This window comes from Anomalospiza imberbis, chromosome 3, assembly GCF_031753505.1.
Source record: "Anomalospiza imberbis isolate Cuckoo-Finch-1a 21T00152 chromosome 3, ASM3175350v1, whole genome shotgun sequence".
Classification (NCBI taxonomy): Eukaryota; Metazoa; Chordata; class Aves; order Passeriformes; family Viduidae; genus Anomalospiza; species Anomalospiza imberbis.
In genome coordinates, this window is record NC_089683.1 from 112300535 (window position 1) to 112320058 (window position 19524).

Sequence of the window (19524 nt, forward strand, 5' to 3'; positions counted from 1 at the left end):
GACTGAGAGAGTAAAAGTCATCTTTAGAGCTCAGACTAGATTTGTTGCCAGGCAGTAAACTGCTGAATGTATGTAATTAAGGACACAAAATCATTATTACACTAACAAGACTTAAAGAGCAGCACTTAGGTGAAAGACTAAAACCATCTTTAACAGCAGCTGAGTCTTCTGTATTCCAAGGGCAAGAACCATCCATGCTATACATAGTGCCATCTATTAGTCAAAAATGTCATCATTCCTAGGGACAGCATGAAGAGCTATGAAATGACAGGTTCTGAAAATTTTGTTAATAACATTTCACACTTGAAAACCAGAGCCTTCAAACTTAAGAAGAAAAATAAAAGAAGTCATGTGCATCTCAAAATCAAAATGCAGTTTGGCTATTTAAGCTTAGAGTTTAAGACAAAAGTAAACCCTGTTATGTGTAATAGGCATAATTCGCGCCTATAAAGTGATACACGGGTAGGAGTTTTTTATGATTAAAATATAGACACAAAGCAAGCAGACCAGGACAAGGGGGGGCTGCCTCATGTATGTCGAAACCGTTTTGACAAGGCTTCATTTACAAGTTAATACATGTGGCTCGCTGGGAGATGGGCCATTTCTCAAGATAATCTAGGAATTCTGATGATCATCCCGACAACTGCCCAGACTGGGATCTCTGGGATCTCTGGAACCTCGCAGGATGCACCTCTACGCCGGGTTCCGTAACTCCAGCATCGATGTACATCGCTTCCCGGACCTCGGATTGTTCAACCCGGCGCGAGAAGAGACTTTATGAGTATGTGGGACTTTGAATGGAAAGAAAAGGCTGCTCGCCGAAACCCTGGCCTCAAGCAAAATAAACTGTATAAAAACTGCTGGAGCAGAAGGGATGGGGTGAAGCATAGGAGACCCTCTGCTAGAGTGGTGGAACCTGTGTCTCACCCAGTGCCGATATGGGCTCGGCACTGTCCTTTGTGGCTGGCTCAGATAGAATTTGATCTTTATGATAAAAATTATTTTTTTCTTTTTTGATTCGGCTGGGTCAATTTTTACCTATAACAACCCTTATTAAAATATTTTATGTTCTTTAGGAAATAAATGGAAAAAAGAGACGTTTTCCCTTAATGAAAAGTAATCAATTGTGGCTGAAGTCCTGAAAACCTTCAGCTATGACAGTGTTGGGAAGAAAATCTTACAAAGTGAAAAATTCTAGAACAAACACAGCAATAAAACTGTCAATGACACAAGTGAAAAAAAGATCTGGTTTGTGCCCTTAGTGGACAAATACAGAGATGCAGTTATCTTCAGTACAGATCAGTTCAAAATTAATTTTCATTTTTTATAAAGCCGAACCTTACTGTCAAGTTGCTCACTGTAAACACAGAAGACTTCTGGTTTCTCAACAAAGAACGGACTTGAGATATAAAGGAGGGACAGAGCCCCACCACCACATTCCTCCCCACTTGATCACAAATGCCACTGGAGACTGGACACACGTATGTATTAAAACACAAAAACACTAAAAAAACACTAATAAATACTAATACTCCCCTGCAATGGGACAAGCTCAGAGAGGAGGTCCCTACATAAAGTTGTCTCTGATGTGTACCTACTGGGGAGCACCGTGCCCATGTAAAGATCAAAAGCAAGGCAACTAAGTCATGGACTTGAACATCTCAAAATACAGACAGTATCAGTCAAGCTCTTTATCAGAAATAGTTACACTGGAAGTAATTTTGAAAGTGCCACTTAACTTCATTTTGCCAGTACAAACGAGTACAAGACTTTGTCAGTGCCCTTTCTGGACAGTTTTAACATTTTGTCCCAAGTCATTACAACTTTATTTTTTAAATCAACTTTGAAAAGTACTGAGAACTAAATATAGTTTCCTACAAATCTGAAGTAATTATTAAAGTCAAATGTTTCCACTACATCTACAAGAAAAAACAAACAAACAAACAAACAATTGCTTTCCTCTAGCAAACAACATGATTTAGTAGGACAGATATAAGGAAAATTTAAATTCCAGACTGTTTTCTGAGCTACATTTAGCAATGATGGGATGTCTCAGACACGTTCTATTGCACGTTCATAAGACTTCAACCTTAACAGGCTGGAAGCCCTACTACTTACTCCTAGACATGATTGTGAAAGGCACAATCAACACTGTGACAGATTCTGAGACCAAACTATGGATTCATACCAGTGCAAAGTCAATAAATGCATGTTGCACATATTAAGCTTTAAAATCTCTGGTCCAATGGATGGAGAAGTGGACAGAAGTGGATAAAGCACCCATATGCCAGGTACCATCTATAAAGGTCCTTTTAGGGCAGCCAGTAGCAGGTTCAAGACAGAGCAGAACAGCAGCAGTAGCAGACCAGATTACCACAGAGTACTAGGAATCCATTATTTAAGTTACCTTGCTTCCTAGCCTCTCCCCCCAGCACATCAGAGGGCCCTGTGGCATGGCCAAGTTATAGCAGGTAGAGCCAATGTAAATGCTGGACTTGCTAAGAGTTTCCAGAACCACTAAACTATTAATTCATGCCTAGTCTTGAAAAAACAAAAGCGGCAACCACCAAACAAAAAGAGAGGGAGCAGTACTTCCCCTTCTGATAAAAATATTCAAAGCTTTTCAAATTAAAAGCCACATACTCTTTGAATGCCAACTGCAGTGTTTTCTCCAACTACTTATTTTCTCAACAATTACCTCTTATAAACTCACAGTCTTCCTCAGATGAAATGTTACCACTGTTTTTTTCTCTTTCTGTTCACAGCAATGTGCCAATATGATCAATACCATTAGGAGTTCTCACATCCCTACTCAGAAGCCTGTGATAAAGTTTCTGAAGAACCAGAGCAAAATCTCGGAGTTTAAATCTTCTGCATGAGCTGTAGGTCATCTCTCAATGCACTTCCTTTGGTATTTGTGCTTTCACAATGTCACACTGCATTTTAGTAGGAATGTGTAATTTTCTTGTGCCATACGTATGGTTCAGTGCACCCGCAGGCACACCTAGGGCTTCACAACTGTCACAATGTTGTATCTCAAAAGCACAAAAAAGCATGTATAAGGGCACAGAATGCAAGTTATAAGAACATTATTTGTTCTCACAGAAATGCCCACTGTTCCTCTTGGGATTTTTTTAAAGTTAATTGCACAAACAGTTAAAACAAGCCTTACTCTCTGCCTTGCCCAAAAATAAGGGCTTTGACTGACACACACATTGGCAAATAAAGAAAAAAAAAAGTCTGCCAGGCAAAGCAAGCCTCAACCCTGCCAGCTGCCCCTTAGAATGTAAGTTGTTGCCCCAATGACAGATGGCCATACAGCTCACATGGCACTGCAAGAGCAGCTCCAGTTTTCAGCCCAGCATAATTAAGCCAACCAAATGCAATTCTCCTTTACCTTCATATGCTGCCCTGAAAGAGTAAAGCACCACCACAGCCATATTCTGAGCCATTCAGTGATCCCTGTCTTGAACAAGGATCAGCTGGGAGCACAGGACAAAGGACAACTGAGACCAACAACTCCCAGTACACCCATCCAGATTTTAGCCTGGCACAAGCTGAGCACTAACTTAAGTCCAAAAAGAAAACAGGTATTGCACTGAGAGACAGCATGGGGTTCACAACTGGAGTACCAGCCACAAGAGCCCAAACACATCACGTTCAATTCTGTGCTTTGCCACAGATGTGGTTCCATGATAAAGATAAAACAATTTAAGTGTGTAATACTGCCAGAAACGAGGGTGCAGACCTTTTCCCACCAGCTCCCACACACAGTGGGATGATTGTACAGGTACACAGTCATTAAAACAAAGGAAGGAAGAAGCAAAGCATTGAGAAAATCCCTTTTGGTAGCCATTTGCAAACACTGCTTAAAATATCAGTGAAACTGTGCCTACAGACTTCCCTGGCGGCTTTGGGCAAGTCTTGCCATTTCCTCATGCTTTCGTTTCCCACTGCTGATGTCAGAACAATGGTAGATCAGAACATCCCAGGTGTGATATGACAGCTACAGACATGACTGAAGGTCTGCAAGACACCTGAGTTCTGCAGTACAAATATCCAAATTAGTAAAACAAAGGGGAACCTTTACCAGTAGCTGAAATTACTCCAGGCAATCACTAGTGACAGAATAACAGATATTCCCCCATGTTTACTGCAACTCCAACACAAGACCTTCAGGCAGAAGGGAAGGATTAAAGTTGAGTACACTGATTAGTATTCTTTTTACATCACTGAATGCTTGAACAGCTCTTTCCCAAGTAAACTCTGAGCATATACAAAAATAATGATTTCTGTGAAAAGATCAGTAAGTCAGGAACCTTCTGGACTAGAAACTGCTCATTAGTCTTACTCCACCCACTGCAGTGCTGTTACTAGAAATACTAAAAGAGGAAACAAAGAACCACTGAATTGGTCCTCTCACTTTAAAAATTAAATATGCACACATGTATACAAATCTACTCTTAAAAGAAATTTATTTCAATTAAACTCTTAAGGTCATTAATTCTACTACAGTGATTGTCTCTAAGTGAAATTTTATCTAGATGGGGAGATTTTTGCCAGCTAGGTTTGCAGAATGGGATACTTAAGAATTGTCTCTAGTGAAAAATACCTGACGGGGGGAGGAAGAGGCAAGGCTTGGGAGGAAATATATCACTTATCTGTTTTAATTTTAAAAAGCAGGTTATTTTTTTTTAACTGAGAAAAAAATCAACACAAGCAGGATACCACATTCTTAAATGCTGCTCTTCTGATTCCTTTGCCCTTTCTCAAACCATATACAGATTTCAAAAGCTAGACGAATTAAAATTCATTTTCTGTAATGTATTTGGCCATTTCTGTAGTACTTTTGAATTTGGGGAAAAGACAAAATATGTCCCAGAAATCTCAAGGAAATCTTAACCAGGCTCAAGCAGTTACCCCAGCCACCATAATGCACACAGCATTTATAATATTGCAAAACATAATCTTTCTGCCAACAGGACCCTACGCATGTTACAAGAAATAAATTTTAGTTAATGCTAAATACTCAGTATATAGATAATTTTACTGACTACATCTGCAGCAAAACATCACAAAGATAGTAAGAAAAAGAAATTGTCTGTTTTACTATTTAAAACTTGCTCATTATGAAAGTGGTAATTATTTCTACCATGCAAGTGACATAAAGAGTTGAAAATTTCTGCCTTTCACAGCCATTACAGAACCACTTCAGCAGACTACCTGTTTGCTAACAGTGATAGCCCAGAGGAATGCTCAGGGCAAACGTTACTGATAGGGAAAAAACACTGCAGTAACACCTAAAGCGTATTTAGTCTGAAAAATCACTGTGCCCAACTCAACACGATTCAGGTAACATTCTTGATTCCACACAATTGTGCAACATTTCAGATCTTACACACACACACACACAAAAATATACTGGCAGCTTGTTGCAGTCTTTGTGATACTGGTCATTGAGTCAAGTGAAATTAATGAAAAACTGTGCACTCAGTCTGCTGGGATTTACCCAAGAACATGGCAAAACACTCTCAGCACCAATGGATAACAGGTATTGTTTGGCAGGTATAAGGAAAGAGAGGCGTTAAAAATCATGCTTTTTCCACACACTACCTACTATTAACTTCCATTGTATTAATCAGTATATGAGCAACCCACAGCAGAGAGAAAACTCCAAGCTTCAGTTTCTAAAAAAAGTTATCCAGAAAAATACTGGCTGAAAAATTAATGAATTTTTGAAATGAATTAATGAAAATTGGTCTTGAACTGGAACACCACATACTATTGAGACTGAAATTTTAAAATAAAAAATTGTTTGAAACAAATTTTCTGCTCTTTCTCTTTTCCCCACATTTTTACAAAGGTACAGATTTCAACGTTAGTATGACCAATACATTTTCCTTTAAACTTATGTATTAAAGTTAGGTTGTCTGTAACTGAAAAATCAGAGTAATTTCACCTCCTCTTCTCTTCTGGCATTTAAAAAACAGTTTTGGAGGAGATGGGGCTGTTAGTAAACATTATTTCCTGTTTAGACTTTTAAAGTTAACAAGCTCAGACGTTCAAGCATTATTTAGACAAAATGGGAGATCCAACATCATATTGACAAGTACTGTGATGAACTGATCTTCAGAACAGAGCTTCACTAGACAGACACCCACTGAACCCACTGGGATATGCCTTTTTCAGTTACTTAAACCTTTCAAATTCAGCTAAAATTTGACAATGACTAACAACCATACTGATACTGTCAAGTGTATCAGCAGATTATTAATCACAAACCGCTGATCAATGAGAAGATATTTGGCAAGATATGAAAGCTTCTAAACTTGTTATCAAAGGCCACTTGAAGTTGCTCAGGTATCACCCTTTATCACAATCACACCCATTCTTCTAGTCATCCTGACAGCAACAGTAGCCCAAAGCACTAATCCTCTCTCCTCCCACTGATGCTTAGCTGGCCGAACAACTTGTGTTGAAGGAGGTTCTCTCAACAGCAATCCAAGTCATGTACCTTAGAGGCTCAATTATTGTAGAGCTTTGCAGAGACTTAAAAATGGAACTAGAGGAAGCTCCAAATGGATCTCAATACAAGAGGGGTGAAATCAGATTATTTTTAAGGTCTCTTCCAACCCAAAACAGTGTGTGATTTTTTCCATGAAAAGTGATTCTTTTGTGATGGAAAAACCACCACACACTTTCATACATGGCAATTGCCCTGGACCTTCACTCTTCCAAGGTCATAACAGATGGAGCTCAGCTATCTCTTGTCCCTACCCACAGTCTCATCTTGGACAGCTGCAGCCAACACAGGTCCAAACAGAGCGCACAAAACTTCAGAGTAAACTCTGGTTTATTTTGAATAGCTGCTCTTCAAAGACTGTGGATGAATGTCCAAGAACATGGTCACAAATCCTACCACCTTCAGAGAAAGGTGAGGCATCACATATTGACAATGATTAATGTAACAACCATCTAAGAGCTGTAGTTCTTCTGTCAAGACAGCAACAACTGAAGGAAATAGTAAACACTAATTTGAGCAGCCACTACACACAATTTACATTGATGACCCAACAGCATTTGGGTCACCTTTCTGGTCTCCTGCTTTCCCAATTGTCAGGAAAGGCTTATTTAGACAAAAAAGCATTCAATTTTGTCCTCAGCTCTTAGAAACAATTATTAAAATCTGAAGTTTTCCCATGCTTCTGCAGCATAATGTTCTTTCTAAAGGTAGGTTGACAAACGTAACTTTTTAAAGGTATGTTGATAAACTCCCCAACTATTTATTTCTCACAGGACTACAATAAGTCTGCACCAAGACCTATGTCTCAAATTCCAATTAAAGAAGAAATTTACACATTTCCTATGACTTTTCCAAGTACAAGAAGCTTGGGAACTGTAAATTTTACCCAATTATCTCCTAGAAAAAACACTTATTGACCATATAAGAAAAAAAATAGGAAGGATAGTTTATATACACACAGGATCAGTAATGCAGTAATTAAATAAGGACATTAATCTGTGTTGGAAGAGGAAATGGAATAGATTCAAGAGACAGTTCTGAATTTCTCTTTGTGAGCCTTAAGAATTCAGTAAGGCAGCAAGACAGGATGGCTGTATCACATTACTGAAAAAATGTTTTCCCATAAGCATTTAAGTAGTATTTTAGGTTTTTAACAATTATTGATGAACCAGACTGAACTGGATTTGCTGTTGCAAAATCGAATTTCAAATAAGAACTAGGCACTAAAAAGAAAATCAATTGTTTTACCTTTCATGTCATTTCAGATCAAATTCAAGTGCCATTTGTAGCAAATGGGAATTTTTCAGTTAGCCAGGATTTCAATAGGCTTTGAATGAGAACATCAAAAAATTGTTACTGCGGTATTTGAATTATTTCAATTACCAAGCATCATCTGAGAGAAATCACAGTAAAACGTACTTCTTCCAAAAGAAGAAAGAAGTATACCAAGATACTATGAAATAAACAACTTGTTTATGTGTTTATAAATGCACTAATAAAGCTTTGTATGTTCTGCTGAAGAAAACCACACCTGGCAATTGTAACATCTGACCGGTTTTCAGGATAGCATCTTTGTAGGATTTATTTCTTCAGCAAGGTATGGTCTCAAAACCGCAACGATACAGGAAGTTGGTGAAGTCCTCATCCTGCTGTTGTACAGATACAGCCAAACTAGCTGAGAGACAGAAACTGCATTATTGTTTTAGCCAAGGCTCTTCAGTAGGTCTAACAATCCACATGGAGAAGGGAGTGCCTTGCAAGAGCATAATGAAAGAGGGTCAAGCTAACTCAAATTACCTTCCATTTGCCACAGGCTAAGAGCATACACACGAACAATTACTGTGAATCAGACACCACAGATCAGCTGACATATGGTAACCTGTCATCCTACAATAACCTGTCCAAAGACAAAGATAGCTTGAAATTTAGACCTGCTGCAGAGCTACAACTCACCCCTATTCAGACAGCAAGACACTAAACCCTGGAACCTTTACTTCTGGATGTGTAAGCTGAAAACACGCAACAGAAGAGAACCCACAAATGAGAGCCCTTAAGGTAAACAGGCTGTTTCCAAATACTACAAACTGGGATTACCAAAAGGAAATAGTTACTGTAACATGACCTATTAATGCTAACCAGTATAAAAGCAAACACACAGCACGATGACCATGAGACTGCAAATTCAGCTCTTCTGCTGGTGTGGACAGTGGTTATTTAAAATAAGTATAGGAACTCCAAGTACAGTTGTTGATTTGGCCTTATTGCCATGTAGTGGCAATTCAAAGTAGGACAAAACCCAAGCTTTTATTTCCCAATCTCTCTCAACTCTCAGGAGTGCTCACCTCTCTATGCTGTGTGTACCTACCAAACTCAATGCAGTCAAGTCAGCTCAGAAAAAGTGAGGAAAAGCTCTATAGGCTCTACCAGCACTAGACTGGCACTCACATGGTACAGCTGAATCAGTTTTTTGGAACACAGAACTGGTTGGGCAAGAAGATAAACACTACTATTATTTTGATACTGCAATACCAGCGATATCCGGTATGTATGGGAAGCGTATCTATACAGACTTCTGTGGAATAACCTACATAGAATCAAGGTAGAGCTGATCAACAGAAACAAACCTAGGAGCCTGAGTGACAAGGTTTCCAGGCAGAGCTCAACTATGCAGCAGTTTGAGCTCCCAGAACAAAGCAGTGCCTGAACTCTCACATACAAGACATCAGAGGAACCTGACAAACCTGGCAACGGAATGGAAAGTGCAGGTTTCTGTTACAACGAACAGTAGATTTCATTGTATGTCCCACAGCACGGAGCAGAGCACAGAGCCCCAGCAGCATTGCAACAGCTCCTCTCAAATACACAGGACTGGCACCAGGCACTGGGGAAAGCTCCAATCCCACACGACTGCCAAGCTGATCTGAGGGCGACCTGCGAGGGCAAGGGCCAGTCTCACTGATGGCCAATTCTCTCACGCACTCGCCCTACCCTGCAGTTACAGCTCCAACAGCTAAACCAGCAGGTAACTACTCAGTGTTTTGGCAGCTTGGTTTCTGTGGTGATATGGTTCAGGGAACTAAGAGTATTAAAGCAAGGCAAAGGCTGAGCATGAAGTTAGAAGCAGGAGAACCAGGACAACCTCGTTCTCTAACAAACCTCTAAGGCTCTACAATTACTTAGCTCTCTTGGAAAAATGCAAGTAAAGGAAGTACCTCAGAGGAGAGGACAAAAAATAGTCCCCAAATGCCTACTGAAAGAACTCCGCGTTTTATAAGTGTTCATTGCCTGTTTATCCTAGCTTCTACCCACAAATGAATAATAATTTTAACAACAGGCAGCAGTATAATCAGGAAAACTGTTATTGAGAGGAACCACAATAACTACTATTCAAGCTATCTTTTACAATGGATTCCAGATTCATAGATTTAAATCACCTCAAGAAAAGTTCATTAAACTTTCTAGTAGGAAGTACAAGGCACATAATAGAAGATGCCGCTAGAGCATCTTCTTTACTCAGGAACCTACATCTAGAACTTACTCTTCTGAAAAATTTAAAAGCAATAATATACTACAAAAGTCGACTTTTGATGCTCTGTAATTTCATTGCATGTTTTAATTTGCTTTCCCTCCCCCGTCCTTGGCCCCCGTTTCACAAGAAATGAAGGACTCAGACTAAAAGCCTAGATTATATTCAGATACTACAGCTTAGTACCATGAGCAAGAATCACCAAGTTTTGCTTCCTTGCCAATTCAAGGTCTGAATGCAGAAGCATTGCACAAGTAAGAAAAAAAAAAATACCTAATAATCTGAAACCATGAAAAGATTAGGTAATGACAAATTCAACTGAACAAACCTTCCATTTTCTCAATTCCTGTTAGTTCAGTCAGTTCACCTCTGCTTTTTTTTTTTTTTTTATCCATATGTTGTGCAGCTCTGGATTAATTTTCCTATTGCATTTGTTGTAACGTGTAAGACTAAATACATTTAATCACTAATCAATGCAACTTAGAAACCTTACAGAAGCACACTACCTCCTCTTCCTAACAGACCAAACAGTTTACAGGCATAGCCTGCAAGAGGAAGTTTAAGTGTTGCCACAGGTGATGCACGGTAACAATGCACCTGGAGCATCCTCCTTCCAAACACCCCAGTGACCCAGAGGAGAGAGGGCCAAAGGAGTTGTCCTGGCTGCAGTGGCAGCCCCTGGGATGCCACCTCTGTGTGTGAGCTCAGTGTGCTGAGCAAACACACGACACAGCAGTGGCTCTGCACAGGCGCTGCACATTCAGCACTCGCGAGGCACACCGGGCTCACCACGCTGCTGAGGGAGCTGCCCATGAAAGCAGGCTGCCAGCCTGACCTTCCCAGGCAGCTGCTGGCCTGACAGAGCATTCCTACTGCTCCAATTCTATGCATACACATCAAAGCCTCATATCCAGTGCACAGAATGTTTATTTATGCTCAACAAATGAGATGCTTCATGCCTGCACACCTGCAGTAAAAGCCTGACATACACTGCACAGCTTTGGTCTACTCTGCAGCTGTGATTGTCCCAGGAAGCACCAGAGCAAGGGCACAGAGCATAACCTTCCCCAAAGCCCAAAGATATAAAATAGACCTATGGAAGAGGCTTCATTATCTCTTAAACCACTGGGCTCCAAGTTTTGTAACACAGAAAGTAAAAAAAGTTTTGATGTTTCTGGGAAACTATAACTGATGTTCATAGTCTTATGATTGACTAAAGTATACCAAGACTATAGGCAATGAACACTACTGTGTATGCCAAGAACAAACACACTTGATTTTGATCTCTCCAAATGAAATAGAAAGCTTTAGCATAGGTTTAGGCACATATGAAGGACAAAAAAGGTACACAGATACTCCTTTGTACTCCCAATGCAGAATGAGGCTTTGGGAAACAGAAATTGTTCTTGAAGAACCAAGTTTATAGAGTCTAAACTTTTATCTGTAAGGTAGACTTTGGAAACTTTTCACTCAAAACCAAGAATTATATTCTCATATGTGAATATATCTTTTCCCAGCCCATGACTCACTTTTAAAAAATAAGAGAAAAGCCTTAACTAGATTTCTTTCCACGTGGAGCAACTGATGCCCAACTTGACTTCTTGCCCTAAGAGATGACCCTACAAAAACTGAAACCCATTTAGGTGCTTTGATGCAAGTCTGTGCATTTGTTTCAGAATAAGACTAATTTAATTCAGTTACTGTTCCTGCCCTGCACTCACCAAATTAGCCTTTTGGTGCACATACTAAAAAAAATAATATATAATCATGCACGTGCTTACACACATACACTTGAAACAGAGCCAAATAAAGACTCCTTACCTTTCCTAAGATATTTATCTCAACATTACAAAATTCAAATGTTGTGAGCAAGAACTCTACTGGAGTTTAGTTTCTACATGTTTGTTTTACACTGCCTAACCCACTCTTTTTCCCAGTCCGTCAAGCCCTCGTGTCCCCTGTACAGACAAATGACTAATTCAATTACCTTGTGTGCTGACAGGCCAGCTGGTTGCTACTTCTTGGCATGGGTAGAAAGGGTGAGTTATAAATGTCTTTCCCTCATTGTCTTCATCCTGTTCCCAGACACAAAACTTAACTTCACACCCCTTTGTCAACTTTGGTTTAAACGAGCCAACAAGTTCAGAAGTTGCAGAGTGACACACAGACTATATGGGTGTATGTATCTTGTTTTTGCTGGAAAATAGATTGGGGCGAGGAGTGGAAGCAAACTTGCAAGGTAGGTTTACAGCACGCATGTATTAAATTTTGCTCAAAATTAGCAAAATTATTTGCTCAGCTCCAAAATTATTGACCCAGCTTAACCCAATCTAAAATGGAGCTGCCACAGTCCCACCACACCCACAGGCGTTCAGTGCTATCCCTTCCCTTGTAGCAGCACTCGTGCCAAAAATCAACCTGGGAAAAAAAAAAAAAGGCAGCGTTTGGCGCAGGCAGCTCGCAGGCAGCTCCCTGCCTTGTCACATGGACACCACCACCACGGCCCAGCGGCACACAGCCCCGTGGCAGATGCAGCTGGCTACTTATCAGCACACAGGAGCCGACCCTAAGAGCACTTAATTCTGGACATGCAGCTCAGAACCTCATTAGTACCACAGCTAGGGATGTGCTGGTTTTACAGAGGCACATATGCACTAATGAGTTATTATTTTGAGAAGAACAGAAATAAGAAAAAAATATTCATATGACAGCTCTGAGGTTGACAATTTCAACTGCATTGTGGACAAGATCTTTGGTCTTTTAAAGTAAGTGTATAACCTTCCTAGCAAAACTAGCCAAACCTATACACTCAAGGAAGAAAAAACCAGCACTATAAGCAAACATGGGAATATGTAATCACAAACATTGCCAAGTCCAAATCTTCTTTTGGGCAGACCTTTGTCCTAAAGAAAATAAAAGGACACATCTATTCTATATCATTCATGCAGAATTGCAAAACCACTGAATAAACCACTGGTAACCCCACTGGTGACCGGGGAGAGATCAGGAGGGAAGGTAGAACAGAAGTGGCACAGTGTACCCAGAGTGGCTAACTTAGATGGAGGGAGGTGTGAACAGCAGAGCATAAGGCAAAACATCTTGGGAAGTGTATCCTGATGACATCTTATCTTGGCTGTACAACACAGTGAGTCTGGGGGAGAAAATGTTTTTATCTGCAATCATTTATGATCTCCCTTCCCCACTAATCAGAACACAGGTACATAGGTATTGTTCATCGATGTGTATCATAGACAGCATGGTTACATATTCATTAGATTTGTTCCTACTACACACATAAAATGAAAATCACTTCAGTTTAAAGCATAGCTTTGTATGATTTTTAAATTCTTACAAGGAACCTTTGAGGAAGGATTTTTATAAAAGCATTTTTTCCCAGTGATCTATTTATTAACAATAGGCATCATAACTTGATTTTCACCCAGCAGTGAACATGTAACAGCTGTTACTCAGTTGTAAAACACTGTCTACTTACGCAGCATTAAATAATAAATAAAGCTCAAGACCTAGTACATGTTTTACTAAGCAATCTAATGATATGAAACAAGAAGTTCCAAAGATTAACTGTGAGCTGTATTATCAACTCTGTCCCATGATATCTGTGCCTTTAAGTACAGAGCTGTTGTATGAAAGAGGAAAGAAATTAACAAAAAATAATTTCTGTTCAGTCACAGCTGCACTCACAGTATTAAGAGGTTTGTTTTAACAAATTTAAATCTGAGTTCAATAGAAACCCTTTCCTAATAACTTATACTGATTCTTTTGTACAGCTATTTTTAGGATGACCTACATTGCTAGGGAATAAAGGTGAAAAAATCAACACTGATTTGCATGGTATAGTCTAACCCCAGCATATTGGCTTTTAATTTAGTAGCATTATTCATCAGCCTTTACTGCAATAGCCCTGCACAAAGTGATCAAAGTCACAGGTAAAACTGAAATTACCTTCCAGATATAGTGGATCAGACCTTGCAAATCCTGAGATAGAACAGAAGCTGCACTAGAGACACCCCAAATGCAAATGGAACACTAATGACAAAAAAACCTTAGTGCTGTTGATACATTTTTGGTCAAGTGAGACCTAGCACAACTGACCTTCAAAACTGCAAGGAAAAAGCTAGCAGTGATCCACATGGAACGGTAATTTCCACAAACCATGGAATTTGATTTTTGTTATAATTTCATCACCACTGAGTGGTCAACAGCACAGAACAATGTGGAAAAAAAAATAAAATTAGGTGAGTCCAGAGTTCCAGAAATGTCAGAGTAATACAAACACACTGCGGTCTCACATTTTAATAGAGAAAGTTTCTGTCTGTATCTTTAGCAAATTAGTAACATATGAATAGTGGCAATCCAACGTAAAACTGAATAATCACTGCATTTAATCCATAAGCACATCATTCTGGATGCATTTTATAAGTTGTATTTTCATCTGTTTAAAAGTCAAAGTAAGCCATGGGGTTGAAAAAATCCCTATATTCTCCATATGGAACATCGATGATGAAAACCCTCAGCGCACGTCTTTGAGAGGAAGAAGTTCTTTTTTTTGTTGTTGTTTTGCTTTATTTTCCGTGTTGTTGTTTTTCTTTTAAATGTCAGTATACCAGAGAAGTCATTTTAATCATATAATTACCGAAGATTTTGGAAGGTTTACACAAGACCCATAATTGGGCATAAGACATCACATCCTCTGGTTATATACACAGCAATCTGGTCTGGGTAACATTCTTTGCTCTGACCAATGTGTGCGAGGGGGGGCGGGGGAAGGAAGGGGAGGGAGGGGAGGGGGAGGAATGGAGAATTAAAAATACTTCCTCAGATTAAATTTTCTTTACTTCATTTACTTAAAATGTTCTGATTGCATAAAATGCACTAAAATATTTATCGCGACGCATCTCCGTGGTTAAAATACCTTGTTCTCAACGTGATATCCTAGATATTGAAACAAAAGACATTCAGCTGACAATGAAGCCTTTTTTTTTTTTTTTTTTAATTTAAAAAAGGCATTTGTACACCTAAGACCGCACCACGGATCAGTCTCCTTTATCACGCCGGAGTTGTGACAGGTAACGCATAAAAAATTAAAATCCAATCCACCAGATAAGACATGCAAAATGTCTCCTACAATCCCACCCCCATCTCGCCTTAAAAAAAAAAAAAAAAAAAAAAAAAAAAAAAAGCCCAGCCACCTCCAGCCCTGCACATTCGGAGCACACGCACACTGGCACCCCCAGAGCCACCACTGGGGCGACAGCGACAGGCCCGAGGGGCCGCCACCCCGCCGAGCCCCCCCGCACCCCGCTCCGGGCTCCATGAGGGGCGAATCCCACCTCGCCGCTTCCTCATGCCCTCACACAATGGTGCTTTCCCCCACTAGCTCCGAATTGTCAACATTTTCACGCTAGGCCCCGGCCGGGCAGGGCTGGGGCGCGGGCGGCCCGAGCCCCCCGCTCCGCTCCGGGGCCGCGGGGGCGGCGTGGCCGGGGGGGATCAATGGCCGATGGGCCGCGGCCCCCCCGCCAGCGCTGGAGCCGGAGCCCGAACTGCGCAGCAGGCGCGGCGCAGCGGGCCCGGCCCCGCGGAGCCTCGGCCAGACCCGGGGCCGCCGCCCCCGGACACCATTTCGGGGAAGGTGCCGCCGCAAGCGGCCCGACACCATGGCCTCCCCCCCGCCCCGCAGCCCCCCGGGCGCTCTCCCCCCGCGGCCCGGCCCGCGGGGGCCCGGCCCGCCGCTCCCCGCGGGGAGGCACCGGTGTTCCCAGGGGGCGAGGGCGGCTCGCCCGCTCGCGGTCCCCGGGGACGGGGCGGGGGCTCGGGGGGGGTGTCCTGTCCCGAGGGGCCGCGGGCGATCGGCTCCCCCCCTTCCCGGCCGGGGAAGGGGCCGAGCCCCCGCCTCCCCCCGAGCCGGGGCAGAGCCCGAGCCAAACAAAGCGCGGCCTGAGCGGGAGCCAAGGGTGAAGCAGCCTGGGCTTTTCCTGCCGGTCCCCGCGCAGGGCGGGCCCCGAGCCCGGCTTACCCCGATCCCCGGCGGCGGCGGCGGCGGCGGCGTTGTTCCTCTCCTGCTGCTGCTGCTGCACCGGGCGCGGCCTGGACACTCGCCTGGGTCTCCTGTTGGCGGCTCGGACCGAGTTCATTTGCCGGCTCGTGTGGGCGGCGGGAGGGGAGGGGGGGAATCCTCCGGCAACCGGTGCCTCGGCGGGGACGGGGGCGCTCGGAGGGAGCCCCGGGGCGGCCGCCTCGCAGGCGCGGGCAGCAGGGAAGGGCGGGGGGGAAATCTCCGGGCGCGGGTCCCGCCGCCGCTGCCGGCTCGCTCGAAGGCAGAGGAGCCGCCGGCTCTCTCAGCGCTGCTGTGGGGGACGATAGCGCCGCGCCCCCCCGTCCCGGCCCCCGGCGATCCCGCGGTCCTGCCCGGCTCAGGCCCGTCGCTGCTCCGTGGCAGGAGGAGCCATTGACACCGCCAGGGACGCGCTCGCGAGCGGGCGGCCGTTGGGCGGCCGCGTTCCGCCAATCGGCGCGCCCCACACAAACGGCCGCCGCCGGCGCAGCCAATCCGCGCTGCCGTACTATGGGTGCGCGGGGTGGGGCGGGGCGGGCGGGCGGCGCGGCGCGGGGTGGGGCGGCGCGGTGCCTATAAAAGGCCGGGGCCGCGCGTGTGGGGCGGCAATGGCGGCGCTCGGGCCCGGCTGTGGTGGCGGCGGCGGCGCCCGTGCGGAGCCGGCGCGGCAGCCGGGCCCGGGGCAGCCCGGAAGCCGCCGGGCCCGCCGGCAGCAGAGGGGTCCGGCGGGCTCCGCTCGGGCCGTGTGTGATGAAGGAGAGAGAGAGGGCGGGCGTCTGGCGTCGGTGCCTTGTTGTGGTGCCGTGCGCCTTGGTAACCCTGCCTGGGCTGCATTAGCCGTGCTGTGGGTGCCGGCTTGTTTCGGTTTCCTGACGGGTTGTTAACCGTTTTTTCCCCTCTGGATTTGTGTATATTTTGTCAGCTGGTGTGCCCACTCGTGTTTGTGCTGCCTTTTGCTAGTACCACGATAACGCTCTTTAGTTTGGGCTTTAGACAAGTGCGTGAGGCTTTTCCTCCTTTATTCTATTTGTTGTGTTGGTGCTCAGCTGATGGCCTCAGAGCAGGGAAAAGAAGTAAACGACGCTAGCTGTGGTCTTTTTCCTTTTCAGGAGTCACTTAATAAAATGGATGGCACAACCTAAGCAGTAAGGAAGAGATCATCTCTTTGTGGGGTTGCTCAGGAATCTGCTTCTAATGTTGTGAAGGTGGGTTTGTGTGGAGTCCTACTCAAACTAAGCTCTGGGAGCTTCTGGAACCAGGGCCCTTGTCTATGCCTGAAAAGCAAAAGAGTGTTATCTGGTAGAAAATGTAAATAAATTATGGTAATTAAAAAGACATTAGGTAGGAGCTTGCTTCAAGCTGACTAATGAAGGTATAATATAGCTAAAGGAAATAGCAGCTTTTAGAAAGAAAAAAAGCTTTAAAAACACTTATACTTGGATTTGAAAGGAAATTACAGTGAAATTCTAATTCTCAGTTCATATTAGACCAAATGTAAATGTATGAGAAATCTCAGTAGTTGTTAAGGAGCACTTTTTAGACTTAACATTGTGTTGCCCTAAAGAATGACTGGAGAAACAGTCGAGGATATTTTTCCATGTCTGAGAAGAATGATCCTTGCCAACTTCCCTGATATTAGGGGAAGAGATAGTGAAGTTAAGCTCCTGTGAGAAGAACTTTGTAGGAAAATAATATAAACATCAGTCTTTTTGGGGGCATTTTCTGTCATAATGATTACTAGGCTACTGTACTGAACATTCGGTAGAGCTACATAATTACATGTAAATATCATTTAAGTATTTTTATTTTTGGTAGTAGCATTGTGAAACTCTGCTTTAACTCTCGAACGGGAGGAATAACCCTACCCAAGTATTGTGGTGAACTTACTGTGTCATGGTTAAGGGCTTTTTCCTCCCTCACCTGGAAACTTCTAATCTTTAAACTGGAGTATTTCAACTATTTAAATCCATTTCTCTTCAGCTGTTCTAGTTGTGCTCTCTTCACCAAGCAAATGAATTCTTGGTGTCACAAGATTACCTGAAATTGCTCAATGTATGTATACTCCAAGTTTTTAGTGCTCTAAGTCTTTGAAAGCTTGTTCAAGGATGGATGACAAGCTGATTTTCACATAGAGCCTTCAAGAATCTAAAAGTTCTGATACTAGAATAAAACTTTATTTAATTGAAGCAAACTGTAAGTTTCCTTAAGAAGTCTTGCACTGGTTTGAAACTGAATGGTCTCTTGGCCTACAAAAACACTTTCTGTAATTAGCTCCTTAAGGTCCAAGGTGTACCTTCAGTGACAACCAAAATAGATTAAGGGCAATCTATAGAAGTTTGGGATAAATGCTCTGAGTTGATACAATGAGAACCTCATGCTGAATTATACAGACTTGATTCAATAAATTACTGGTGCAGAAAAAGTGATTCCTGTAAGTATTCAGTGTTTGCTTATAAGGCATGGAGTAAAGAAATACTTGCAGTGCTCTTGTCTGACATTCTTGGCTGTACTTCAGAAGGCCAAACAGTAGAAAGCCTGAAAACTCATCAGAACATTATTGGCTAAAATTCTGTATCTCTTCTCATAGCTGTTAAATGTATCCTGTTTGGGACTTGGTCATAATTTCAGGTTTGTTTGTCAGTCTTTAAAATGTTCTACTCAGCCATCCTGTGTCTCCCTTGCTGCTGTAAAGCCTCTGAGAAGGAAAACACCATTCTGTGATAGAAATGGCACTGAAAGCCCAAATTAATAATTTGGGCTTCATTGTGTTGACCACTGTGGAGGTGCTTTAAGCCATCCTGTGTGATGTGCTAATAAGCCATTCCTGAATGTGGGTGTGATTTATACTGGCAAGATAATTTTGCCTTTGTCAAGACAGCTTCTTCTTTATTTAAATTGGGAAGAATGGGACTGGAAAGTGGAGCTAAACTGTACAGTGATCTTTTTGCATAATTGTCGGCAATAGAAATGCTTGCTGGGCTGGTTATGTTGGCCACAAATCACCTTTTGGTGACCCTTGAAGAGCCTCACATTATGAACAGAAGAAGGTGTAAGACCTGGGTGAAAAGCTTGCTTGGAGCATTTATAGCACAAGCAGTTTGGACAGAGTTGTCAAGTGCTAGCTCATCACATTCAGACCATCTTCTAAGCAGCACTGAACTTCAAATGAGTGTGTATTTAAAAGTTAATGATAACTGGTTCTCTGTTTCTTGAAGAGTTGGCTGCTGCTTTGAAGAGATCACCTTCCTTCCTGCATGGAGGAAGAGATGCCACAGAGTGCTTAATGATAACAGTAACTTGTTAATTATGTGTTAACACAGAATGGTTAGAGATGAGGTAGCTTCATAGATGTAGTGCAAGTTCTCATGAAGGGGATTCCTGTTTCTGAGGGTGATGTGC

The 19524-nt window shown here is 42.7% G+C and overlaps 1 protein-coding gene across 3 annotated transcripts in view; it reads right to left on the reverse strand.

Annotated features, from left to right (window-relative positions):
* Window positions 1-16545, reverse strand: part of FBXO11 (F-box protein 11) — a 71762-nt gene extending 55217 nt beyond the window's left edge. Inside the window, exon 1 of one of the 3 annotated variants that reach the window (XM_068186535.1) lies at window positions 16087-16545. In XM_068186535.1, the coding sequence (XP_068042636.1) occupies window positions 16087-16204 (118 nt within the window). In that variant the 5' untranslated portion in view covers window positions 16205-16545. Of the gene's footprint in view, window positions 1-10377; window positions 10598-16086 lie in introns of those variants that run through there. The other 2 variants (XM_068186534.1, XM_068186536.1) reach the window with 2 other exon arrangements.
* Between the last annotated feature and the right edge of the window lie 2979 nt (window positions 16546-19524).